This window comes from Hemiscyllium ocellatum, chromosome 28, assembly GCF_020745735.1.
Source record: "Hemiscyllium ocellatum isolate sHemOce1 chromosome 28, sHemOce1.pat.X.cur, whole genome shotgun sequence".
In the NCBI taxonomy this organism is placed as follows: Eukaryota; Metazoa; Chordata; class Chondrichthyes; order Orectolobiformes; family Hemiscylliidae; genus Hemiscyllium; species Hemiscyllium ocellatum.
The window spans coordinates 21,425,299-21,452,503 of NC_083428.1; the positions used below are offsets into that span (position 1 = coordinate 21,425,299).

Consider the following 27,205-nt stretch of genomic DNA (forward strand, 5'->3'; position numbering starts at 1 on the left):
GATAAACCCTGTGAGGTCTAAGGAGAATCACTTATTAATTGCCTTGTGGGGATATATCCCAAAGTGTTCCAAGAGAGAGTTGGGAGGATAAGAGGCATCAGGACCAAGATCTATGTAGGTTCAGAGGTATGACTGAAATACTTCAAGGCATAGTCAGTCCTCTATGCCAGATGTGTCAAACTAGAGGCTGAATTGGAGTATCCAGAAGAACTTGGCATCATATGCCGATTGCAATTTGCTGAATGAGTCACACCAGTGGACCCAGGTTTGAGACCTGACAACTCGGTCTGTTCCTGTGGGGATTACAAAATGACGATGAACAGAGCTTCCTGCTTAGGCAGATACCCGATGGCACACATTGAAGACTTGTATGCCAAGCTGGCCGGGGAAATCACATATTTTCTAAATTGGATATGAGCCACGCCTACCTCCAACTGGAGCTTAAGTGTCATCCAGGAGGTATGTCACTATAAATACTGTCAAGGACTGTATGAGTACACTTGCTTGCCTTTTGGGGCAACTTTAGCTTGCACCATGTTTCAAAGGGCGAAGGAGGACCTCCTCCAAGGGGTGCCCAGAATGGGGGTCTATCTGAATGAAGTTTTGATCTCAAGAGCCGCTGCACAGGAACATTTCGGGAGCTTGGAAGAGGTTTTGCAGCAATTGTCTGCACCTGGCATTCAGCTGAAAAGGGAAACATATGTGTTCCAGGTAAAGAGGTAATGTACCTCAGGTACAGAGTTGATCAGGATGATTAAACCTTGTCAGAGTGAAGGTGAAATTCATAAAAAGGGCTCTGATTCCAAGGAACACCAACAGAGTTGGAGTCTATTCTAGGTCTCATAAAGTACGATGGGAAATTCATACCCAGTCTGGTGACTCTGTTGGCAACCCTCCATGTCCTGCTAAAAACGTTCAGAAATGGTCATGGCAAATACCACAAGGAAAGGCCTTTGTAAATGTCAACCAAGTATTACTGTCAACACATATATTAGCTCGTTATGACCCTCTGAAACCTCTCCTTGTAACCTCCAATGCTTCTCCCATAGGAAAAGGGGCAGTATTGTCTCACTGTTGTGGTGATGGGACAAAACGTCCAATCACATATGTTTAATGAACCACTGCAGAGGCAGAATGGAAGTATGCCCAGATTGAGAAAGAAAGTTTGGCCACGGTATTCACACTGAAAATGTTCCAGCATTGTATAGCATTGACAGTTCACCATAGTAACTGATCACAAATCTCTTCCAGGGAGAAGGGGCAATCTCCCATCACACCAGTTTAGATCCAATACTGGCTTCTGCTGTGAGGTACCTACGAATACACCTTGGAGCATCATCCAGGGAGACATATAGCCAATGTGGATGCCTCGAGCCACCTGCCATTACCCACCAGCCTACCTTCACCTCTGAAAATGAATGAAATCATCATGACTTTGAAATTCATGGACACGCTACCAGTATCTGTGAAGCAAATCCAGGCTTGGACCAAAGAAAACTCTACTTTGATGAACCTATGACCTATCATCCTAAATGGTGGACCCCAAGGATATCCTATAGAAGAGTTCAGTGAGGCTGCTGGTGGGACTTTCAAATATTAGGAGTTGAGTACATAAGGTGGCATTATCTTGTAGCAACCCAGATGGTTGAAATATTTAAAGAATTGCACAAGTCCTGGCCACCCAGGAACTTTTAAAATTTAAATACCCACAAGGAGCCCTGTTTGGTGGCCTGGCATAGACATGGATATCAAAAACCTGGTCAAGTGGTTCAAACCTTGCCAGGAAAACCAGAAAGCCCCACCAGCAGCCTCACTGCACTCTTGGGACTGAACAGAGAGACTCTGGATATGAGTATATGCAGATTTCACAGGACTATTTATGGGATGTATATTCTTAATCCTTGTCAATGCCCAAGTAGATTGGATTGAGGTGCACCACATGGCCCTCTTCCAATCCTTTAGCATTGTTATGAAGTTGAAGGTGTGTACTGTATCTTTAAGAGAGAGTGAATGGTGTCCAGAACTGAGAACTTACCAGCTCCCTGTCTATATGACTCGATGGCAGTCCCAGAATGCACTGGAAAATTGAAAATATGTAATGTTTGGCTGTGAAATGGATACCTAAGTTGTTGTTGTTGTTTTGACAACAATTCAACTATAACCAATGAGTTTAAATTATGCCCAGGATACCAGAAGCCAATAGAATTTGAATTTGATTGTTTTGACATCTGAAAACCAATCAAATTATAATAATTTATGGGGGATATAAACATGGCATTTTGAAAATTAGGGGGATAGCAACTGTCATAGAGAGAGAGTCTGCCAGAGAGCTAAATGCCCATTTAACATGGTACTCTTAAAGAAGTCAGAAAAAAACCCTCTCTATCAAAAGATACCTTTTTCATGTAAAGCCTATTCGCAGTAAAAAGAAAGAAGACTCAGGGAGATCAACAGTCGGAAGAGGTAAGACACAGAAGAAGACAGAGATGGTGTGGTTTTGAGATTAAGTTAATGTAATTTTAATAAGTGTCTTATTGGAACAGTCTAGTGTTATAGAGTTGGAGTCAGATAGTAAGCAGTTAAGAGAAAGGAGGGCTTGGATTTGTGAATAGTTTTTTTTGTTTAATGTTCACTATTAGAGTAAGAAAAATAAATTGATATTTTTTCTTTAAATAATGGAACTTGGGAGTTCTCTGTTAGTCATGCTTTAACAGATTACGAGGTGAGGTAAGTTTTTCTGGATGTTTGGTTTAATTAACAGAGGGGTTCACCTTCCACGTCATAACAGTATGCATGGTATATCTAAGGTCCTTGTAACACACAATGGGACCCCATTTACTGTGGGGTATTTCAGACGTTTATGAGGACAAACAAGGGGAGGCACATCCACACAACATCTTACCACCCATTCAGAGCAGGGAATCTAGCTATTCAAATGTAACACAAGAAAGCTTGAAAGACAGGCCTGAGGACTCCAAGGGCTCAGACTCTGAGCTGGAGACAGCGGAAGCTCAGTTAGAGGTCACCACTGAGGATGAGCCTTCTGCAGTCGCTCTTCAATCATCTTCACAGAGGAGACATAAGCCTACTGATTATATACAGTCCATCTCAACTCCTGACCAGACCCAGAAAGCAACACGAGAATGGTCTTTGGAAACTAAGCTTGTACATTGCCTTTCTAACTATAGGACAAAGCCACATATGATGGCAGGAATAGTCCCAGTGAAACTATTGATGGGCTGACACCTTTAGACTAGGCTTAGCCTGACTTTCCTAAACTTAGGCAGCAAGGTTCAGTTAAATCAAGAAGCGCAGACAAGTGGCCATGATGGTCAAAAGCCAGACAGAGATTTTAAGGCAGGAGATATAGTTCACAGAACAAGCTTCAATGATCCTATGGATTCCAGGAGTTATCCTTAAACAAAGGGACCAGTATCAAACTTGGTTGAAACTGTGGAGAAGACCACAAAAATCACATTGACCACCTCTGCCAGAGGGAACCTTCCACAGAAGCAATTATTTCTACAGACACACCACCAATGACATCCTGCTGATGAGAATCTCCACCCAGTAAAAACTTGAAAGCTAGGCCTGAGGACTACAACGGCTCAGACTTGGAGATGGAGGCAGAGGTAGCTCATTTAGAGGTCACCACTGAGCATGAGCGTCCTGCAGTCGCTCTTCAATAGTCTTCACAGAGGAGACATAAGCCTACTGATTATATACAGTCCATCTCAACCCCTGACCAGACCCAGAAAGCAACAGAAATGGGGCCATGGGCAAAGTGATGCAAGAGGCCCCATCATCACAGGACACGGGGATAACCCTCAGGCCCCCAAGATCTATTAACCCCAACAAGACCCATGGGAAATATATCTCTTTATGGAGCATTTTGGATATGAGTTTCCTTCAGAACAGGAAATGGCATATCCAACAGGAAATCATTAGATGAGCCCTTTATGAATCTGACTAAGGGATGGGTCCACAGAACTGTCTGTCCTGTGTTGGGGCGGGACCATGTGCGCCATGAGTAGTAGCTCTATTTTGGTTTTCAACAATAAACAATATCCCTTTCCAGTCAGGTTTCCTGAGTTATTGCGGTTGCTAACTCCAATTTGACATGTTCCTGGAGAATTTATCATGATTCCTGTCTCAAACAACTCCACCCAACTACCTGGCTTTCTTTTCCCTCAGCATCTCCAATCTTATTGTAACTAATAAATAAACATTCAAGGAAAAAGACGAAAAATAGGTCCTATGTTCGTTTGATTATTTTCCCAGGGTTTCTTACAGAGAGGGCAATCTTTAATACTTCGAGGCTCCAGGGCAATCGTTATATGTTCTAAAAAGTGGACTGTATCCGAATGGGATATGATATCAGAGTACCAAATATGCATAATCAATAAGTCTTGTGGCAAGATTACTTTCATTGAAATGGCATCGATAATTGATCATGGCCACAGAGACATCTTGTGAGTTTGTCATACACACCTCTGGCATCAGGAGGATGTGAACTCAGGCCTCCCAGTCCAGAGGTCATGACACCACCACTGCCCCACTAGAGGGTAGATCATTTGTAATCAGCTTGTTCAGATGTGATTTGATATATATCTGAAATAGGTGGGATTTGATTTGAACCCAAGCCTTCTAGTTCAGAGGTAGGGACACTACCACTGTGTTGGGGGGGAGGGGGGTGAAGGTGGGGGGCATTGGGTTGTACACCTCGGGGGTTCCCTCCAGATAATACAGGATTCAACCCACTAGCCACCCCCGCCAGGCTGGTGGCACAGCCTGTTTCATACTGGGTAGTGATCATTAGATGAGGCCTTGAGGTAGCCATTAATTGTTCACCTAAAGGATTCACTTGTCTCACTGGAGAGTGGGCTGTGCATGCCACCCCCAACACTGGTATAATTGTGGCAGGGGCAGGTGTGGGCAGGAAGGCCATCCATCGTGGCTGCATGTCCACCAATTTCAAATCTCGAGCAAGAATGTGAAATCCATTCCAGATTGTTTCTGCTTCATTTAATACCAGTTAGTACCATTTGTTCCTCAATAATCTTTGTATAGGTTCCCATATTCACATAGTCCAGTGTATAATATAGGTGAACTGCTGTGCAAGATGAGCAATCAATTATTTGCTTTCTGTTAAACAAGTTCTTCAAATGAATTATTTCTTATAAGTTACAAACCACTTTATCATTTCAACAGGTATTGAAAAGTTAGGAGTGAAAATTGTTTATTTCACTGCGCTAGCTGTTAACCCATACTCATGCCAACTAATACTGCAATGATCAAAGAAAACTGTAGTTGCGGCACACAGCAATTAAAGAACTGAACTTATGTTTATTAAATTGAAAATCACATTTCAACCTTTTGTTCACTTTTATCCTTCTCCAGTTGACACCATCTTATACAGTCCCGCAGTGTCGCCAAAGGAATAGCTTACACTATATAAGACTTCTATTTTTAATTTAGGCAGATCTTACCCAGATTAACATAGATCCTGCAGTCTGAGTCTATGCTACTAATGGATTCTTCTGAGTTGAATATTGCAGAGTCTTGTGAAGTTGAGATTGGCTGTTGTGAGCAGGGACTGCTCAAATCCAAATCTGAGATGCTTCCACTCATCACAGCTGCAAACCTTTGCCTGTGTGACAAAAAAAAGAGGCAGTGGTGTTTTATTCCTCTCTCGTTAAAACTGACCAGACTTTCTTTCTTAAATCAGGAAGTTCTGATGTAAGCTACCTTGCAAGATGCAACAGACTTGTATCGATGGATCGTTAAATACAAAAGAAGCTGCCAGTAACCAGGGAAGTCTTTTGTGTAATGCAAAACAAAAGTCACATAAAATGAGCAATTGATATATTTCTTCTTTAAATAAACTTCAGCTTTTTGTACCAAAGCATAACTGAACCAACACATAAATACACAGAACAACCCAAGCTTCTGGTGAAGCGGATGTGCAAGTTTTGTCTGTTAAACCACCATACCACAAAAGTAACTGAGATCCCCTGTTTTAACCTAGCAACTGTTTGAGGTGTTAACAAGTTTCAACATTTACTAATATTCTTATCGTTCACTTTGGGAAGTGTAGTTCATTCATGAACCTTGCAACATCCACACGTTAAGCAGACAATCCCTTTTGGGACTGAACATGCAGGCTGTATTCACACTTTATTAAAATGGTTACAATATAATAAAAAAAACTTCTGTTTCACAATTATGTTCTCTAAAGCTGCAAACTGCAACCTGGTTCTGTATGGAATGTATTTGCACTTTACTGCATCAGTGGCAATGTAAAACACTAACCAGTCGGATACAGTTATGTCAGGAAGCAAACAAGTTTCCTCTGGTAATAGACCAATAATACAGCTCGACCTTGCTTTGCATTTCATATATTCCTTTGTTGACTTAGCCCAATGTAGCATTGCACTTTCATATTCACAAATTTTCATGGAGTTGGAGAATGGAGAAAATCTTTGCTTCTGTGCACTGAGTGCATTTTCATAACTGAGATGGGAGATTAAACGGTGGCGGGCCTAGAACCTATATTCTTTTCTTTTTTCTTTCATTAACTTTTTGTAATAGGATCAAGGAATGGAACTTCTAAATGGAAGCAGGTATTCCTTTTTTATTGGCTATTGTGCCATACCAATTGACATTTTTTGATATTTCTTAATTACATTTTGGTTGGGAAGAGTGTTTTTCAAGTGTTTCAAATGCAGCTTTTCACTTTTTGTGTGCCCATTAGGACTCTAATGCTATTCTTGAACTGCTGTGGATTGAATGCATGATGTTTTGTGATTGCCATGCTGCCTTCATGATTACTGCCTGCACTGGGAGAGGGGTGCACTCTGTATTGTCAGGTCTTTGGTTGCTGCCCAGCCATCTTAAATTGGGGTTTAGATCAGAGTGGTGCTTGAAAAGCACAGCAGGTCAGGCAGCATCCGAGGAGCAGGAAAATCGACATTTTGGGCAAAAGACCTTCATCAGGAATGGAGGTGGGGGGCCTCCAGGGTGGGGGCATAAATGGGGGAGTGGGACTGGGGAGAAGATACAATAGGTCTATAGGGGTGGGGATGGAGGGTGATATGTCAGAGAGGAGGGTGGGGGAAGGTAGCAAAAAGTACAATAGGTGAATGGGGGAGTGGATGGAGGTGATAGGTCAGAGGGGAGGTGGAGTGGATAGGTGGAAAGGGAAATTAGCAGGTAGGACAGGTCATGAGGACAGTGCTGAGCTGAAGGTTGGAACTGGGGTAAGGTGGGGCAGTGGAAATGAGTAACTGGTGGAGTCCATATTGATGCCCTGGGGTTGAAGTGTTCTGAGGCGGAAGATAGTGTTCTTCCTCCAGGCGTCAGGTGATGAGGTGACGGTAGTGGAGGAGGCCCAGGACCTGCATGTTCTCGGCAGAGTGGGAGGGGGAGTTGAAATGTTGGGCCATGGGGCGGTGGGTTTGATTGGTGCGGGTGTTCCAGAGATATTCCCTGAAGCGCTCTGCTAGGAGGCGTCCAGTCTCCCCAATGCAGAGGAGACCGCATTGGGAGCAACGGATGCAATAAATGACATCGGTGGATGTGCAGATAAAACTTTGATGGATGTGGAAGGCTTCTTTGGGGCCTTGAATGGAGGTGAGGGAGGAGGTGTGGGCACAGGCTTTGTAATTCCTGCAGGGAAGGGTGCCAGGACGGGAGAGTGGGTTGTTGAGGGGGCATGGACCTGACCAGGTAGTCTCGGAGGGAACGGTCTTTGCGGAAGGTGGAAAGGGGAGGGGAGAGAAATATATTCCTGGTGGTGGGGTCCGTTTGGCGGAAATGTTGGCGGATGATGCTGTTAATGTGAAGGTTGGTAGGGTGGAAAGTGAGGACCGGGGGTTCTGTCCTTGTTACTATTGGAGGGATGGGGTTTGAGGACGGAGGTGTGGGATGTGGATGAGATGCGTTGGAGGGCATCTTCAACCATGTGGGAAGGGAAATTGCGATCTCTAAAGGAGGAGGCCATCTGGTGTGTTCTGTAGCGGAACTGGTCCTCCTGCGAGCTGATATGGCTGAGGCGGAGAAATTGGGAATATGGATGGCATTTTTGCAGTAAGAGGTGTAATCCAGGTAACTGTGGGAGTTGGTGGGTTTGTAAAAAATGCCAGCGTCAAGTTGGTTGTCATTAATGGAGATGGAGAGGTCCAGGAAGGGAAGGGAGGTGTCAGAGATGGTCCAGGTGAATTTAAGGTCGGGGTGGAATGTGTTGGTGAAGTGGATAAACTGCTCAACCTCCTCTCAGGAGCACGAGGTGGCGCTGATGCAGTCATCAATGTAACGGTGGAATAGGTGGGGTGGTGCCAGTGTAACTATGGAAGATGGACTGTTCTATGTAGTTGACAAAGAGACAGGCATAGCTGGGGCCCAAACAGGTGCCCATGCAGGAAGTGGGAGGATTCGAAGTAGAAATTGTTAAGAGTGGGGACCAGTTCAGCCAAACGAATGAGAGTGTCAGTGGAATGGTACTGTTGGGAACATCGGGAGAGGAAGAGACGGAGGGCTTGGAGGCCCTGGTCATGGCGGTTGGAGGTGTAGAGGGATTGGATATCCATGGTGAAGATGAGGTGTTGGAGCCTGGGGATACTAAAGTCTTGGAGAAGGTGGAGGGCATGGGTGGTGTCTCGAACATATGTGGGGGGTTCCTGGACATGGGGGGATAGGCCAGTATCGAGCTAGGTGGAGATGAGTTTGGTGGGGCAGGAGCATGCTGAGACAATGAGTCGGCTGGGGTGGTCAGGCTTGTGGACCTTGGGAAGGAGGTAGAACCGGGCAGTGCGGGGTTCCCTGACTACGAGGTTGGAAGTTGTGGATGGGAGATCTCCTATGGTGATGAGGTTCTGTATGGTCTGGGAGATGACGGTTTGGTGATGTGGGGTGGGGTCATAGTCGAGGGGGCAGTAGGAGGAGGTGTCCTCAAGTTGGCGTCTGGCTTCAGCGGTGTAGGGGTCAGTGCGCCAGACTACCACAGCACACTGCACACTCACCCCCCCCCCCCCAACCCGACGCCTGAAGGAAGAACGCCTCTTCTTCTGCCTCGGAATACTTCAACCCCAGGGCATCAATGTGGACTTCACCAGTTTACTTATTTCCCCTCCCCCCACCCAACCCCAGTTCCAACTTTCTAGCTCAGCACTGTCCTCATGACCTGTCCTACCTGCCAATCTCCCTTCCCACCTATCTATTCCACCTCCCCGCTGATCTATCACCTCCATCTCCACCCCCATTCACCTATTGTACTCTTTGCTACCTTCCCCGACCCTCCTCTCTGACCTATCTCCTCAATCTCCACCCCCATTCACCTATTGTACTCTTTGCTACCTTCCCCCACCCTCCTCTCTGACCTATCACCTCAATCCCCACCCCCATTCACCTATTCTACTCTTTGCTACCTTCTCCCCAGTCCCACTCCCCCATTTATCTCTCCACCCTGAAGGCCCCTCACCTCCATTCCTGATGAAGGTCTTTTGCCCGAAACGTCGATTTTCCTGCTCCTCGGATGCTGCCTGACCTGACGTGCTTTTCTAGCACGACAATGATCTAAACTCTGGTTTCCAGCATCTGCAGTCCTCACTTTTGCCTTTCTTAAATTGGGTCCCCACATTCTTAGCAAAATCAGTTTTATCAACTCTGACCTACATCCACTACAACCTATGTAAGGGAACTAGTTCAGCTTGTTCCCATTGTGGATTCTTGCATTGAGCTATTCATGAGAAAGTCATTCATTTGCACTCTGATCAAGGGACTGGCTTCTTAACATTGAATCACTTAGAGCTAGAGTTGAGAGCAATGTAATAAAGAATACAAAGAGTTTATTAGCAGGAAATGTTTTCCTAAATTGTACTCTAAAAAATAGGCGATTGCAAGCCCATATAACAATTCCACCAAATATATTTGCTTAACTAAACTTGTAGAATAAAACTAATCTAATTTTGCCCCGCCCTCACGAACCTCTCACGCTCCCCCAAATGCCGCTCGTGTAATATATGGGATGTTGCAAACAGAACATCTGCACTTTTCCATTTAATACAACTTTATCAATTAGGAACAGAAGTAGGCTATTTGGCCTTTTGAGCAATACTCGCTCAAGCTTTTTGGAATGTGGACTTCCAAGGTCCATGTATGGCAGTGACTTCTGAAACCGGAATTCAATGCATCGGCAGCTGAGCTCACTGATCGGTGTGTCAGAGATACTGTCGGGACACACAGATTAGAAGGAACGTTGCTCTCAAATACACTGTGTTTGATAAAATCACGGCTAATCTGATTGTGGCCTGAACACCGCTTTCTTGTGTACCCCCAATACATTTTGACTCCTTTGTTAGTCAAGGGGGGTAAGGTTTGTCTCAGTTCCCTGCTATAATTTATTGTTCACTTCCCTTAGTTCTTAATCAGGTAGCTGCACTTTTTGAAAACCAGAGGATGATTTCTCGAACTGAAAGTTGACAAATTGCTTACATTGAACCTTGGCTAAGTTTTTCTCCTGCGCAATATTTTCATCAATGGGTAGAGGAGAAAATGCCACGAAGAAGAGAATTGCCAGGCCAAATGAAAGCTCAACACTTGCACCTGCTCTCTAAGCTAATTTAGTAAAATAAATTGGATGCACAAAATAATTGTGAGGATATTACTTACTAAAGAATTATTAATGATCGCAATGTGATTTTATGAATTGAATGTCTAATAATGAGAACTAAACATGCTAGAAATAATCAACAGATTATGCAACACCTATGGAGAGAGTAAACAAAGTACTGTTCAGGCCAATGGCTTTTCATCAGCATTAAGACGAGTTAGAAATGTAATAAAAATGAATGGGGGAAGGTGGAGTTTTATTCTTTCTTTATTTACTGAGAGACTGGGCCTTGACAATGTGTTCCCTTACTTAACAGAATTCATAAAAGCAAACCTCTGCAGATGCTGGAAATTTGAAATAAAAACAGTGTTGAAAATGCTCAGCAGGTCAGGGTGTCTGTATGTGTGTGTCTGTGCATGTGTGTGTGTGTGTCTGTGGCTCTCTGTGTGTGTGTGTCTGTGTGTGTGTGTGTCTGTGTCTGTGTGTGTGTCTGTGTGTGTTTGTTCAAGTTGATTATGATTCACCTTGTGAGCTCATTCTTTGGAAGTAATTCATAGCCAACATTTTACATTCTGTGCATTCAAGTCCAACTCTAGGCCTTCAACTAAGTTAGACCAATATTTTAGTGCAATCAATGAGGCAGTTCTGCAATTTCAAAGTTGATGTCTGTTAGTCTTATTTCCCTCTTTCAATGGTTTTCTGAGGCATTCCATTAGATGATCAGGGAGCTCTTTCTCCTGATTACCAATTGTCCCTCTGATAAAACACAAAACCATTAAAACAAATTCACTGACCATTCATCTTATTGCCGAAGAAATGATCCTGTGAAAGTTTGCTGCTACACTTTCTCATGTAAATAACAACAATTATATTTCAGAATCAATTTGTTTGCTGTGAAGCATATTAGGACATTATGAGGACATGAAAATAAATTCTAAATGTGAGTTCTATCCGCCTTTTGTTTCTAAATTTGCATAATACATATGAATATTGAAGTGTTGTGAAATTGCCTATGACTTTACTTGGGATTTAATAACATTGCAACCACATCAAAATAATGGAATGATATTGCCACTGATGCCGTGGTGTCATGTGACAATTAGAATTGTACATTCTGATGGTTCTTGAAAAGTTAAGTGCATCATATTCACCTGCAGCTTTCATTTTTGTCAGAGTAGTCATCATAGAGAAGGTGCTTGATTTTGTTGAGGTTTGCTCTGCACTTAATCGGATCAGTGAGCACATTGGTCATAAGAAAGCATCATAAACCAGAGCTGCGGAAACTTCCTGTACGAGGTTATTAAGTTGTTATCTGAGACTGCCAGAAAGCTTCCATTTCTGCAAGACAGAGAACCACTGACCATACTGTGTACAGATGACAGCTACCAAGCAGCTCCTCCAAAACCAGCAAGAGCACTCACAGGTTGCCGGGCTGCCTATTAGAATGTTGAAACTATAAATGTATTTTTTAAGCAATTAGAACTTTTACACTTTGAGATTCTGGACCCTCACAGTTTCTCTACCGTACTTGAATAAATCAAAGTTGTACATAAGTTAAACTAGATGGAAGCACGCAACAAGCAAGTCAGCACTTAAAATAAATTAATCTATCTAGTAGGAGGCTTCATTTGTTGTGATGAAGAGATTCATTTGAATATTATGTTTTTTATTTTGAAAACTGAACCTGGAGTGTACAGTATTTACAGTGTTGTTTCTGTTGTTTCAGATCTCTAGCATTTGCAGCACTTCCTCACTGTAAATGGGTTCCTCTTTTGATCAGGTTCAGTTCCAGATAAATGACTGTGAAGGAAGATACAAGATCAGTGTTGAATGGAAATGGAACTGAGCAATCCAGATAAGTGGCTCTTGACCTGAGAGATATGACATGCAAAGTGAGCTGCTTCCATGGCTCAACTAGATTTGCTATTGGTTTTGGACCTGAATTATAGGTTTATTCAGTGATGTTTGGGAATTGGGAACTCAACTGGGATCACAGCGTGGGAGTTACAATTATTACTTGAAAATCCATGTCTAGTGAAGAGAATTAACTGTCAATCCTCTATTAAAGAAAATAAAGGATGTATGCACTTTATGGTAGGCTCCTGGGGAGTGTTGCCAAGCAGAAACCTTTGAGTGTAGCTTCATAGTTCCTTGAAGGTGGAGTCACAGGTAGACAGCATAGTGAAGAAGGCTTTTGGTAAAGTGGCCTTTATTGGTCAGTGCATTGAGTATAGGAATTGGGAGGTGCTGTACAATACTTTGGTTAGGTCACCTTGGAATACTGCGTTCAGTTCTGGTCTCTCTTCTATAGGAAAAATGTTGTTAAATTTGAAACGGTGCAGAAAAGAATTTACAAGGATGTTGCCAGGTTTGGAGGGTTTGAGCTATAAGGAGTGGTTGAATAGTTTAAAATCTGATTGAAGATTTGTAGCTCGGGTATCCGTTGTTGTGGTTCTGCTCGCCGAGCTGGAAGTTTTTGCTGCAAACGTTTCGTTCCCTGGCTAGGGAACATCATCAGTGCTGTTGGAGCCTCGTGTGAAGCGCTGCTTTGATGTTTCTTCCGGTATTTATATTGGTTTATAAATACCGGAAGAAACATCAAAGCAGCGCTTCACACGAGGCTCCAACAGCACTGATGATGTTCCCTAGCCAGGGAACGAAACGTTTGCAGCAAAAACTTCCAGCTCGGCGAGCAGAACCACAACAGTGGTTGAATAGGCTGGGGCTGTTTTCCCTGGAGCTTCAGAGGCTGATAGGTAACCTTGTAGAGGTTTATAAAATCATGAGGGGCATGGATAGGGTGAATTGCCAAAGTCTTTTTCACCAGGATAGGGGAGTCCAAAACTAGAGGGATAGGTTTAAGATGAGAGGGGAAAGATATAAAATGGACCTAAGGGGTAACTTTTTCATGCAGATGGTAGTGTGTGTATGGAATGAGCTGCCAGAGGAAGTGGTGGAGGCTGGTACAATTACAACATTTAAAAGGCACCTGGATGCGTATATAGTACAAAGGATTTAGAGAAGCATGGGCCAAGTGCAGACAAATGGGACTAGACTCTTAGGATATCTGGTCAGCATGGACAAATTGGACTAAAGGGTTTGTTTCCATGTTGTACAACTCTATGACTCTAAAGGCTTGCCATTACACATTGCTTTTCACAGCCATTGGACAGCTTGGGGGATAAATATTAGCACACTGGGGATAATGGATCTGTTAAATTCACCTGAACAGCTAAACAGGGCCTTTATTTAATAACTCATCTATAAAAACACATCTCCTACTATTGTATTATGTCTCACAGCCTCTATGTCTTTACGAGACACGTTCATGTTAGCATCACCATAGTGATTGCAATAAGGTCAGCCAGGTGGATCTCATAGAATATGAGTTCCCTAATTGGAGTTGTTAACCGGTTCAATCAGGCAGTTCTGGCTGACAGATAAAAAAAGGTTTGCCTTTCGCTGTTGAGCTACTGCGGGAATGGCGGGTGAAAAAAAGGAAAATCCTATGCGTGAGCTCCGCATTCGGAAGCTATGTTTGAATATCTGCGTAGGTGAAAGTGGTGACAGACTCACCAGAGCTGCTAAAGTGTTGGAGCAACTCACTGGCCAGACCCCAGTGTTTTCCAAAGCTCGCTATACTGTGCGCTCATTTGGTATTAGAAGAAATGAGAAGATTGCTGTTCATTGCACAATCAGAGGAGCCAAAGCTGAAGAAATTCTAGAGAAAGGTCTAAAGGTTCGGGAGTATGAACTGAGGAAGAGTAACTTCTGCAACACTGGAAACTTTGGCTTTGGTATCCAAGAGCACATTGATCTGGGCATCAAGTATGATCCTAGTATTGGAATTTATGGCCTGGATTTCTATGTGGTCATGGGATGGCCTGGTTTCAGCATTTCTGATAAAAAGTTTAAAAGGGGGCGCATTGGTTCAAAACACAAGATTTCCAAGGAAGAATCGATGAGGTGGTTTCAGCAAAAATATGATGGCATCCTCCTGCCTGGAAAGTAATTTGAAGACCACATGACAAAGCAATAAAATCAATTTGTAACAGTAAAAAAGAAGAAAAGGTTTGCCACACAGAATTGCCCTTTGATGTCAAGGGCAGTGCTTGTCACAGGCCACTCGGGTGTTTCCTTTCTTCCTGGTGGTGGAAACTGAATAAAGATTCTCACACCTTGTGTCTCTCACTATGTCTCACACCTACACACACACAACATGGGTGCTGGGGAAAAAACAAGCACTACCACAGATAGGCGGTAGTGGGGGGGGGGGTTAAAAAAAATAAACAAAAATGTCAATGGGGTTCTGTTCACTCTGAGGGCTGGCTCTGAGGGAGCTGGATCAGCATCAATAAAGGGTGACTTGGTGATGGGATACTGTGAAGCTATTTCAGGGATGGTCTTCAAAAAATGAAGACAAGGTTTGCAGCTGTTCAGGGAGAGGTGGGTGCCGCAGGGAGTGGAGTGCATTATTTCCCTGTCCAACTCTATTTTCATTTAATCCCTGCCCTCCCCTTCACTGTTTGATCACACAGCATTGCCCTTTGATGCGAAGGGCACTGCTTGTCACTGGCCACTCGGGTGTTTCTTTTCTTCCTGGTGGTGGAAATTGAATAAAGATTTGTGTACCGTGTGTTTTTCACTGTCTCACACCTGCACACACATACCATGGGTGCTGGGAAAAAAATAAGCACTCCCGCAATTAGATGGTAGTGTTGGGACACTAAAAAAAAGCAAAAAAAGCAAAACAAAACAAAAATAAACAGGGAATAAATAAAGGGAAAAAAACCCAGGAGTGTTAGACAAAAAAAAGAAAAAGAAAAGGTTTGTCAGGGGTTCTGCTCACTCCAGGAACCAGCTCTGAGCTGGCAGGGTCAGTCTCATGTACTATGCACACATAAATAAAGGGTGACTTGTTGATAGGATACTGGCCTTCGTTCAGTTATTTCAGTGGTGATGAGGAAAAGACACACTCCTGAAGAGATTTGTTTGCAACAATTGCCTTTGTGTTGCAGTAAGCATTTTTGGCATCAAGCCGCTCTTTGGGAAGCTTGACTTGGTTCAATCCTGCCTTCGAAGACTGCATCCAGCATGTGAAAAGAATGTGTCATTTTTTCTGGGAAAATGGCATCGGGGCAGATGAAAAGCGACAGGTTATTCTCCTGTCAGCTTGTTTGGTTATTTGCAGCCTAACTTTCTTGGAGACACCAGATACTAAAATCCCAATCTTCCTGACAATCTGAGGGCTATTAGCTTTATCTAGCAGTTTGAGAACCAGGGAAATCTGTATTGAGATTTTTGATGAAATTAAGATGATTGTCAGAGGTATGTGATTTTGTGACTGGCAGAGATGCTGAGAGATCATTTGGTAACTAGGATTAATGATGTGACCATGCAAAAGCGCCTAATAGCTGAAGCCCAACTACAACTGGCTTTGTCATTAGAAAATGGATCTTATGAATTACAGAGTATTCTGATGGAAGTGGATACCCTTGCAAGGCTGACTGAGCTTGGGGAGCATGACTTGAGTGAAGACAATTGCACAGCCTCTCTCAGGACATATCCTGAGAGAGGTGCTTGAGGTCAGCTCACAGCAAACCCCAAAACTAAGGCAACTCTTAGCCAGATAGTTAAAATTTTCTTGAAGATCCGAGCTGGCAAGCCATTGTAATCGCTGCTAGCATGCAAACTCCAGACAGCAAAAGAGTCCCACTAAGCATGAAATGAATCAGAGAACTCATAGGCTGGTATTCAGGAGAGTGTACATCCTGGAAAGCCTACCTACAGCCGGTTTGGAACAGTTAAATTGCTTAACTGCATCCAGATTAGAATCAATAAAAATTAACATCTTGTTAAATGGTCACCTGGTTCTAATGGAGGTTGAGACTGGCGCAGACATCAATGGTTGCAAAACCAGTCTTTACTAAATTTTGCTCTGGACGCCAACCTTTAAGCTTGTGTAAGACCTCAGCCGAGAACCTAAACCAGGGAACCCCTACAGATTAAGGGTCCCACTTCTGGTCTCTTATGAGAAGCATCTGGTTTAGTTCCCAAGGGTTGTAGTAAAAGGCTCAGGCCCAAGTTTGATGGACGATTTTGATTGAGAAAGATTCCACTTGATTGGCTCATCACTTTTCAATTAAAAATAGCTGCCCGAAGGAAGTCCTAATTAATTACGCAGAAGTTTTTCAGGAAGGTCTAGGGACCAACAAAGTAGCCAAGACCACCTTAGGTGTTGACCAAGATGTGATTTCACAATTCTGCAAGGTTCGCTCAGTGCCATTTGCCTTGTGTGCAAATGTAGAGACAGAGATCAGAAAATGCTGGAAAGTGAAGGAATCTTCAAACCAATCCTGTTTGCCGAATGGATGGCACCAGCAGTACCCATTGAATTCTGATGGGCTGGTTTACCTTTGTGGGGGTTTCAAACAAATGGAAAAGCTCTTTTTGAAGCTGGATATATACCCAATCCCTGGCATAGAGGATTTATATCCTCAGTATCCAATTATTCATTCTCACATCACACTATCCATTCATGCCATACTCGCTTCTGATTTAAAAGCTAGCGATGGTATTTTTAAAATTCCTTTTGCAGGATTTCAGCATCGCTGGCTGTACCAGGATTTAGTGTCCACCTGTAATTGCCTTAGGGAAGGTGGCAGTGAATTGCTTTCTTGAACCACTGCAGGTCAGGTTGCACAATACTCTCACGCTGCTGTTAAGAAGGTAGTTCCAGGTGTCAGCTTACATTTTTATCTTTTCCTCTGTTTTCACTCTTGCATTGTCCTTGTACATGTTTTTCCAGATGCATAGGAATTGCAATATGGTCAGGGAGTGGATGTAGATTAAGAAATATGGATAACATGAGTGATTTCACAACAGTGGACACCAGCTCAGACATTGAATTGATACAATATATAATTGACTGATGGAATCCATATGTGATTTCATAGAATCCCTACATTGTGGAAACAGGCCCTTTGGCCCATCGAGTTTACGCTGACCCTGCCTCCGTCCCACCCCATCCCTGTAACCCTGCATTCCCCATGGCTAATTCATCTAGTCTCACATCCCTGGACACTATGAGTAATTTCTCATGAACCATCTACCCAACATGCACATCCTTGGACTTTGGGAGGAAGCCGAAGCACCTGGAAGAAACCCACGTAGATGCGAGGAGAATTCTCAATCACCACACAGACAGTCATCCAAGAACAGAATCGAACCTGGGTCCCTGGTGCTGTGAGGTAGCAGTGCTGACCACTGATCCACTGTGCTGTGTGATGAAATACAGGGCACAAGTACATTGTATTTTTGGGAAGGGATTAGAGATGACACAGACAAAAGGTGCCAACTTGTTGAAGGACTCAGATGAAAACTTCACTTGGTCAGGCTACAGTTGAAAGCTGCTGGATGTACACAGCAATATATTTGATGCACTGGGAAGCCTGCCAGAAAGCCGGTGGTCAATGTCAATGAATGTGTGGATGTCTTCCACCATGTGGTACAGACATTTTAACAATGTTTGGAGCCCATTCTTTCTAGCTGGGAACTGATGGCCTTTTTGAGCAATACACCTCTGAACCCAGCCATGATACAGAGCCCCATGGCCACTGTCCTTGTTTCCATGCCCCACCATCCACAAAGAAGCTCAGTGTGAAGCCAATGTATGAAACCTGTTTTTAATCATGCAAACCCAGCTAGCTGCCAGGTATATTCAAACTGCTGCCACCATGGTTGTTGTTACCAGTTTCCAGCAAGATTTGCACAGCTGCCTAGCAATCTGTATTAGGCATGAGCATAATGCTAATTTCATTAGACTGGGAGGTCTGGGATGATGATCTAGGGATATGGGAATATGTCCCATCATGGAACAAATCAGGAATATGAGGATTGTCTCAGGTATGATGAACATGAAAACTATCATTGATTATATAGTTAATCAATATGATTATTGATTATGTAATTATATTCATTATATAATTATGAATATATAATGGGCTGAATGCCTCCTCCTGCACTGTATGGATAATGCAGAATTATTCAACTTGTAAATGCACCTTGCTGGGAGACACAGTGGCTTCAGGGAGCCTAAGCCAGCTGTCAGCTCTCAGGATGACAGCATACCCCCTTCCTGCTAATGCCAGCCAGCTCAGAGGTTGCATTATTAGCCCATGCTAATAGTGCAACCTGAATCTGATCGTCCTGGGCTAAAGCTGATTGGTATTGCCCTGTCAGATCATCTAGTCTTTTATAATAAATGCCAGCAGATTTCTGTGTCTGCCCCACTTCAGCTACTATGATAGTAGCCGATACAGGCAGTGGGACAGACAATGGCACACAGAAGATAGATGACGTTGTTTGCAACATGGGTGATGGATGGTATAAATTTGTTTTACGTTGGTTTATTTTTGAGTTGGCATTTATTTTTGCATAAAGACTAAGATGGCACATACAGTGACAGAGGGAAGGTAAGACATTGTTGGCATTGGAGGTACTGGTTTTAGTTCTTTATATACAGTCCTGTGAGAACTGAAGGTTGTAGCCTCCAGCCTCTTTATCTGTTTTCACCTCCACCTCATCCACCTTCCCCTACACCATATCCCGCTCTTGCTCTTCCAATAGAAGGTTCTGTTCATTATGGTCTCTGATCATTCTCTCAACCTCACTTGCTTCCAAGAGGCAGACTACCAGAGCAATCACTGTATGCGGTGGCAGCAGAAAATATGTCAACAGTTGCCACAACGCGCCCTGCAACGTTTTGAAACATTGGCAAGCAACAAAAACACACAAAATCATTACAATTGCCAGAAAAAAATCAACCAGTAACTGACCTTGCTGATTTCTTTAACTAGCACTGATGTATATGGGTTTTCCTTTATGCTTCTTAATAAGCATTCAGCTGTGTCAGCTCAGGGGAGTGATTCGGCTGCAATGACAGCAAAGACATCAAATCGGCACAGCACTTGGGTTGACACCTTGATCTTCCTGCACTGATTCCTTGCAGCCATCATTAAACTGTGCACTAGCCCCTTTGCTGAAATGGGGCCTGCTGCATTTTAGATCAGACGTTCATGTTTTGTGACAATAATATGGCTTTAGGATGTGTATTTTGTCCTGGTTTGTTTTTGAACAGAGATTTCAAGCCATAGCTGTCTCCTCCATATCAGCCTTGAGTCTAATGTTAAAGTTGTAACAATAGAAACAGCATGAATGGGTAAGGTCAAGCTCCCACTGAACTAGGGTTTAGTTTAGCTGTCAGCAGTTGTTCGGGTTTTGAAGTTGGTTGTGGAAGCTATTATTCATCTCTCTACTGCAGCTGAAAAACTTGGATTCATTGTTTGCGGCCAGAATCGCCTGTGAGACAATCTGATTTACTGACTTTGCCTTTTCCAAGGGTGCGTTTATGGAATGTTAAAATACTGGAACAGTTGCTGTTTAGTAGTTAAGTAATCTATTATTCCGTTAAGTTTTTCAATAAAGTTAAAGTTATACCAATTCTCCTTTCTTTAGTTTGTATTTTAACTGTAGTGTAAGAATTGTGGGTGGCACAGTGGTTAGCACTGCTGCCTCACAGTGCCAGAGACCCAGGTTCAATTCCCGCCTCAGGTGACTCTCTGTGTGGAGTTTGCACATTCTCCCTGTGACTGCGTGGGTTGCCTCCGGGTGGTCCGGTTTCCTCCCACAATCTAAAAATGTGCAGGTTAGGTGAACTGGCCACGCTAAATTGCCCATAGCGTTAGGTGAAGAGGGAATGTGTCTGGGTGGGTTTTGCTTTGGTGGGTCAGTGTGGACTTGTTGGGCTGAGGGGCCTGTTTCCACATTGTAAGTAATCTAATCTAATAAAGTGTGTGTCACTTAAAGCCAAGTAATGTAACCAATTGAATTACATCTGGAACACAGCACCTTACACTTGCCTTTAAATTACATAAAAAATTAGGGTCTAGGCTATCTCCTTGAAATTTTTCAAGGGCGTTTGGCCTGGTTCATAACTGTGTGTTGTGGGAGCCATTTTGGAAACTTGAATGTGACCATTAGCACACAAAGGACAGATTAACTGAGTTTAATTTCTCAGCCCTTCTGTTAAAGGAGGAAGGAAAGAATGAGGAAAGTCAAACTTCCTCAATTCCGTGGTTGTAGGAATGGTTCAGAATAATAGATGGTGCAATGAGGTTTGATTTTAATTAAGGAAGAATGAGCTGCACAACATCATTTTTTTCTAAAGCATTAATACTTGTTTTTTATTTCTGTTAATATAAAGCTTTCAGATTGAAAATTGTCTTTGAGTAGAATACTTCAGCCAGCTAGATAAGGTACAGTTGTATTAGCAGACTGCAACTAATCCTGTATTTAATGCTCAGACTTTGCTGGAGTGGAGTATCAGTTCTAAAATATATTGGCCACAAAGTAAATGTATTGCAGTGAGGAAATCAGGAAGCTTGGTAAACAATAGATTAAACAGTGTTCCTTATCTAATTGGTTTTGAGTGATTCAGAGATTTTAAAAAAAAGGTAAAGGAATGAGAAAGAGAGTGAATTTGAGGGACTGGCCATAACATCAAAACAAGTACAAAAGCTAGATGGAAAGAAGAGAGAAAACAAGACAGTAAAGACAAGATGTCAAACTTATTGGGCAGATTTTCCGAAGGCTGAGCAGTCATTATTTCAGCGTAGATGAGAGCTGTGAATAGGGATCCTGTGGCTTCCCTGAGGAAGCCCATGCAGACATGGGTAGAATGTGCAAACTCCACACAGTCAGTCGCCTGAGTCGGGAATTGAACCCAGGTCTCTGGCACTGTGAGGCAGCAGTGCTAACCACTGTGCCACCCATCCAAACGCCTTTTCAATGTTGTAATTGTACCCATCTCCACCAACTCCTCTGGCAATTCATTCCAACATGAACCATCTCTGTGTGAAAGAGTTACCACATAGGTCCCTCTAGGTCTTTTCCCTTTCATCTTATACCTACGCCTTTTGGTTTTGGGCTCCCCTACCCTGGGAAAAAAATCGTACCTATTTACCCTATCCATGTCCCTCACGGTTTTATAAACCTCTATAAGGTCACCCCACAGCCTCCAACACCCCAGAGAAAACAGCCTCAGCCTATGCAGCCTGTCCCAATAGCTCAAACCCTCCAACCCTCGAAACATCCTCGTAAATCTTTTCTGAACTCTTTCAAGTTTAAGAACATCTTTTCACACCCATCGAAAGAACAACAAAACTTGTTAATAACTGCCAAACAATCTCTCTGGTCTGAAACGTGAACAGTTAAAGAGTGACATCTCATTGCTTCAGTTTGTGAGATACTTTTGGATACTTGCAAATCACAAAATTGATGGACCAGATTTTCCAGTGAGTGACAATCTCATGCAGAAAGCCACTCCAGCTGTTTTTTTTTAATGAATGAAGGAAGCTGCACATTCCTCCATTTCTGAGAGGAGATTCTCCCTCAGAAACACAGAGGATTCATTCCATTCTGACAGTTAATTCATAGCGTACAACCTTCAGAGAAAATGAACAACAGGAAAAACTGGACAGCCATTTTGACAGCAGCTGTCAAAGGGTAAGAACAGGAGCCCGGATTCTATTCCAGCCTCAGGCAACTGTCTGTGTACAGTTTGTACATTCTACCCATGTCTGCATGGGTTTCTTCCAGATGCTCCAGTTTCCTCCCACAGTCCAAAGATGTGCAGGTCAGGTGAGTTGGCCATGCTAAATTGCCCGTAGTGTTAGGTAAAGGAATAAATGTGTGGGTGGGCCGCCCTTTGGTGGGTCGGTGTGGACTAGTTGGGCCGAAGTAATCTAATCTAAAAAAAATAAATCGGAAGGGTTTAGACAGATATGGGCCAAGTGCTGCTAAATGGGACTAGATTAATTTAGGATATCTGGTCGGCATGGGTGAATTGGATCCATGGGTCTGTTTCCATGCTGTACAACTCTTTGACTCTATGACTTTATGGAAGTATTGTTGGCAAAGGAAGAATTTATTACCCAATCTTAATTGTCCTTGAGAAGGTGATACCGAGCTGTCTTTTTGAAGGGACAAAGTTCATATGCTGTATGTAAATCTGAACAGACTTAGAAAGGACAATTGATAATGGAACATAAGGAAATGGCACAACAATTAAGCAACAACTTCTATTCTCTCTTTATAGAAGACATAGAAAAATTTCTAGAAATGTTAGGAAAACGATGTCTTTTTGAGAAGGAGTAATGGAAGGAAATAGTAAAAAAGAGCTGGAAAGGTTAATGGGATTGAAACCTAATTAGTCCCCATGCCTTGAAAATCTAAATGCCAGGTTCCTAAAGGAGCTGGCCATGAAAATAGCAGATGCATTGGGTCAGGCAGTATCCATGGAGAGAGCGCAAGCTAATGTTTTGAATTTCGATGACTCTTCATCAGAGCATTAGTTGTTTTCTTCAAATATTCTGTAGATTCTAGCACAGTGAGATTGCTCACTGATAGTTTGTTCACAGACATTTCACCATTCTAGGTAATGTCATCAGTGCACCTCCAGTGAAGTGTTGGTGTTCTCTCTTGCTTGCTATTTATGTGTCTGGGTCTGCTCGGGTTGGTGGTGTCATTTTCGGTTTAGTTCCTGGTTCTGTTTCTTAGTGGTTGGTAAATGGGGTCCAACTCTACATGTTTGTTAATGGAGTTCTGGCTTAAGTGCCAGGCTTCAGGAAATTTCCATGCATGTCTTTGTTTGGCTGGTCCTATGATGGATACGTTGTCCCAGTTGAATTGGCGTCGTTCATTGTCCGTGTGTATGGATACAAGTGATAGTTAGCTATGTCTCTTGGTGGAAAGTTGGTGCTTGCGTTTGAGTACTCTGGTGGCTAATTTCCTTCCTGTGTGCCCTGTGTAATGCTTTTGGCAGTCTTTACGGTATTTTGTATATAACGTTGGTTCTGTTGGTTGTCGGTATGGAATCCTTTATACTTGTTAGTAGGTGTCATGGTATGATAGTTCGTTTGTGGGCTCTCATGATATCCAAAGATCGGAGTAGTATGGTCATTTCTGATATGTCCTCAATGTTTGGCAGTGTGGACAGTGTGTCTGGCCGTGTTGTATCTTCCGGTTGTGGTCTGTTGTGTAGGTATTGGTGGACTACACTTTTTGGGTACCTGTTGTTTTGAAGATGTAATGTAGGTGTTCTTCTATAGCTTTACGCAGCTCCGGTCTGCTGCTGACTTGAACAGTGTTCTGATGCAGCTCCGTTTGTGGGTGTTGGGATGGTTGTTGTTGTAGTTGAGTACTTGGTCTGAGTGGTTTGCCTTCCTGTATACACTGGTCAGGAGGTCCCCATTAGCCTTGTGTTTAACCAGTACATCCAGAAAGGGGAGTCAGTTGTTGTTCTTTTCTTCCTTGGTGAATTTTATGCCAGTGAGGACGTTGTTTGATTTGATGTGTTTCCTCTGGCTTTGCACTTTTGGTAATGACAAACATGTAATTTACATTGTGGATCCACAGTTTAGGCTGGAGAGTGGGCTGTGCTGTCCTTTCTAGTCTTTTCATGACAGCTTCTGCTGTTAGTCCTGATATTGGTGCCTACATGGATGTTCCGTTGATTTGTCTGTACACCTGGCTGTTAAAGATGAAGTGAGTCGTGAGGCACATATCCAGTAGTTTGAGGGTGCTGTCTTTGTTGATGGTGTTGGTGTTGTAGGTTGCTTGCATTCCTGGTCCTTTGAGGAGCAAGGCTAATGTTTTCTTGACTTGTCTATGGAGGTGAACAGTGCTGTCATATCGAGGGTGTCTCCTTCTCTCTTTATGTTTAATGTTGGGGCCACTGTCTGCCTGATGGTCTGTTGGGTTTCCTTTGTAAGACTGCTGTTCTTTCGAGTGGCTTCTTTTATCACTAGGAAGTCAATTTTACTGGTATCACTGTGATTGTAATTCAGTCTGGGTACCAGTACAGCTTTTTTAGTGTCTGTTAATGGTTGGTGTGACAGGTTATCCAAATCCAAATGTCTGATTTGTCGTGTTAATGTTGTGGGTGAGTTTGGTCAGTTTTTCCTGTAAGTCCAGTCTTTTTTTGCCTTAGTGACCTGTTGTTTCATGGAGATAGCTAGTTCTAGTGTTGTGGTCCATTCATGGTTGGTCTAGTCCGCGTACAGAGTTTTTTGGCGCACGAGTTCCCTTTCATATTTGTGGAGGCGGTTGTGGGCATCGTCAGCCATTACCCATAGCATTCTGCAGCCATTTTGTTCTGGCCAGTCTCAGCAGATTGGAGGGTGGCAAGGAGGGAGTGAGAAAACTGGAAATTACAGATGAGGTAGCCTATCCTCAGTAGTAAGGATAATGCTGTTGTCTATCATAAAAGATGTGATATCAAGACACTTAGAAAATACTAACAGCATTGTACAAAGTCAACATAGATTTATGAAAGAGGATTTCACTCGAGTATCTGTGTAGGCTCCAGATGAGTGACAGCAAGGAAAACAAGTGAGCAGCCTTTAGAGAAAGCTGATCTACTCCATGAGCTGGCTGCCTGTTCCAAGTTAAGTGCCCTTGCAGCAGCAGCATTGCAATGAAAGGTGCTGGTGTGTTCCAAAATTCAGCATTAAAGTACAGACAGGACTGTGAGTGGATCAGAGATGTGCTGACATGGTGAGAAGAGGGTTGCATCATTCAGATATCAAGATCCGTGGATGTGGGTTCATATGCCATTGCCCACAGAGCATATTGTGAGATATTGGAGCTGGGTGTACAAGATAGACATCCAGAGAAGCAAGTAGTGAGCTAGAATTGTTCAGTACCACTTGAAGTTCATGTCGGGAATTCTCAGTTTCTATAAACCTATGCGTTTATGAAGTGAGATTCAGTGTTCATGAGGCTGATAATGAACAATAATCCCCACTAGTTATCTCACTGCTCCCAAGTGAGATTCTGACCTCAACACCCAGAGATCTGTTGGAAGATGCAATTTGTTCTCTTGATGTCAAAGATCTGTATGGACTTCTCAGGTGATTCTCCCAGAATTCTCACCAGGGCTAACATCATTCAGGATCTTTTAAGATGCCACCCCAGAGCTTGCTTTATTCAAAACTTCCACAGCAGCAGATGGCAACTTGTATCATTAACCAGATGTTATTTTTCTTTTTGGTTAACATTTGTGTGTACTGTGCCCTTATTTGAACTGAACAGATGCCAATTATGTTGACTTGTGTCAAAGTAATTATTTGAAGTTACTGTTTAATTTTTGTAAAATCTGCAAATCCATGCTGTTTTTGAGCAAAAGTTGTGAAGCTAAAATAATATTGGAAAGTTACAGTACAGCAAACACCACTGAGTTCTGTTTCCATATGATATTTGAGTAAAATATGCTGTGCTGGATTAGCCAAGTTTGACTTGTTGCTCGACTCTAGTAACTTTGCCTTTAGAAATTACATTTTCATTGCATAGCAGTATATTTGGCAGTCAGCCTTGTTTTCTGAATAAACTTAATGTTCATAGTTAAGAACTCCACTAATGGACTTTAAGCTTATTGCGACATTGAACTGAACGTCTGTTTCAAGGTGATTGACAATTCTGAGTGAATCAGTTTGGACCTATTGAAATATTTCAGAAATTTATTTTATGTAACATTAAGCCTGCAGTATATTTTTTCTGATTTTAGTTGCTCCTGTTCTGTGTATGATGCTCTTTCGACAGTAAAGCAGGTTGATCACCCCTAAGTAAAGGACTCATATCTATATGGCACCTTTTCACATACTCACAATTAAATGCTTTGAAGTGCCGACACTGGTATTATGAAAGGGGATACAACTATCATTTTTCACACTTCACAATGCAGCCAGTAATACTGTGGCACATAATCAGTTAACAGTATTTTTATTGGTGTTAGTTGATGACTCTAATTTCCTCATGATCATGTTGTAGTATTTTTAACATCCACCAGAGCAGGTTGACAAAATTTGATGTATTTGCACCAATGTAGCATTTCCTCAATATTGTATTGATCTGTGACCATTATGTATTTTGAACCGTCAAGTGGCTCTTGTGTCCACAATCGCCTCACTCATGAGGTGAGGTGATAGTGTTAGAAATTTAATCAAGCTATCAGTAATATACTTTAAATGGCTGATGGGAAATGGGTAAGATAACTTAGAACACTGTGGCCCCTTTTCATTCCTGCACTGCCTCTTATAGCAGCAAATAAAAACAAGGAAGTTATCCCCTGTACCAAACCAATATTTAATCCTGTACCAATATTATTAAACAGATTATCTAGTCATTCTCTCATTGCTGCAGGTGAGAACTTGGCTGCTACATTTTCTACACTATAATAGCAACTAGACTTTGTTTCAGTCAGTAAAGTGGTTAAGGCATCCTGTGATCATGAGAGGTGCTACGTAAATTTAAAGCTTTCATTCATTCTCTCATCTCGAACTCAGGTTCTTTAAATCAGTGTGCCAGCTTCCTTGGGCCCCACCCAACCAAATATTGGCAGAGTGTCCTTCCTGGCAAGCTGCAAGGAAGGATTCTCTTTGTGAGACCTGATCAGTTTTCTCATGCCACCATCCCTAACTTGTCTCATTAATCATGCACCATACTCCTAGAGTACCCAGCTCACCCTACTCTCACAAT

General features: G+C 42.8%; 3 protein-coding genes across 5 annotated transcripts in view; 2 read left to right on the forward strand and 1 right to left on the reverse strand.

The window, feature by feature from the left end:
- The window catches only part of LOC132828873 (inactive tyrosine-protein kinase PEAK1-like), a 39,774-nt gene extending 34,147 nt beyond the window's left edge, over window positions 1-5,627 (reverse strand). Inside the window, exon 1 of the mRNA XM_060846050.1 lies at window positions 5,490-5,627. The gene's annotated coding sequence lies outside the window, so the exon portion shown is untranslated. The remainder of the gene's footprint in view (window positions 1-5,489) is intronic.
- The window catches only part of LOC132828874 (PDZ domain-containing protein GIPC3-like), a 205,547-nt gene that overhangs the window by 62,117 nt on the left and 116,225 nt on the right, over window positions 1-27,205 (forward strand). The window lies entirely within an intron of this gene.
- LOC132828907 (large ribosomal subunit protein uL5-like) lies at window positions 14,067-14,679 on the forward strand. The gene has a single exon (XM_060846099.1). The coding sequence runs from the start codon at window positions 14,091-14,093 to the stop codon at window positions 14,619-14,621; it is 531 nt and encodes a 176-aa protein (XP_060702082.1). The 5' UTR covers window positions 14,067-14,090; the 3' UTR covers window positions 14,622-14,679.

Excerpts from the sequence above, each read along its gene's own strand:
- LOC132828907 (XM_060846099.1), top strand. The coding sequence starts at position 14,091 with ATGGCGGGTGAAAAAAAGGAAAATCCTATGCGTGAGCTCCGCATTCGG.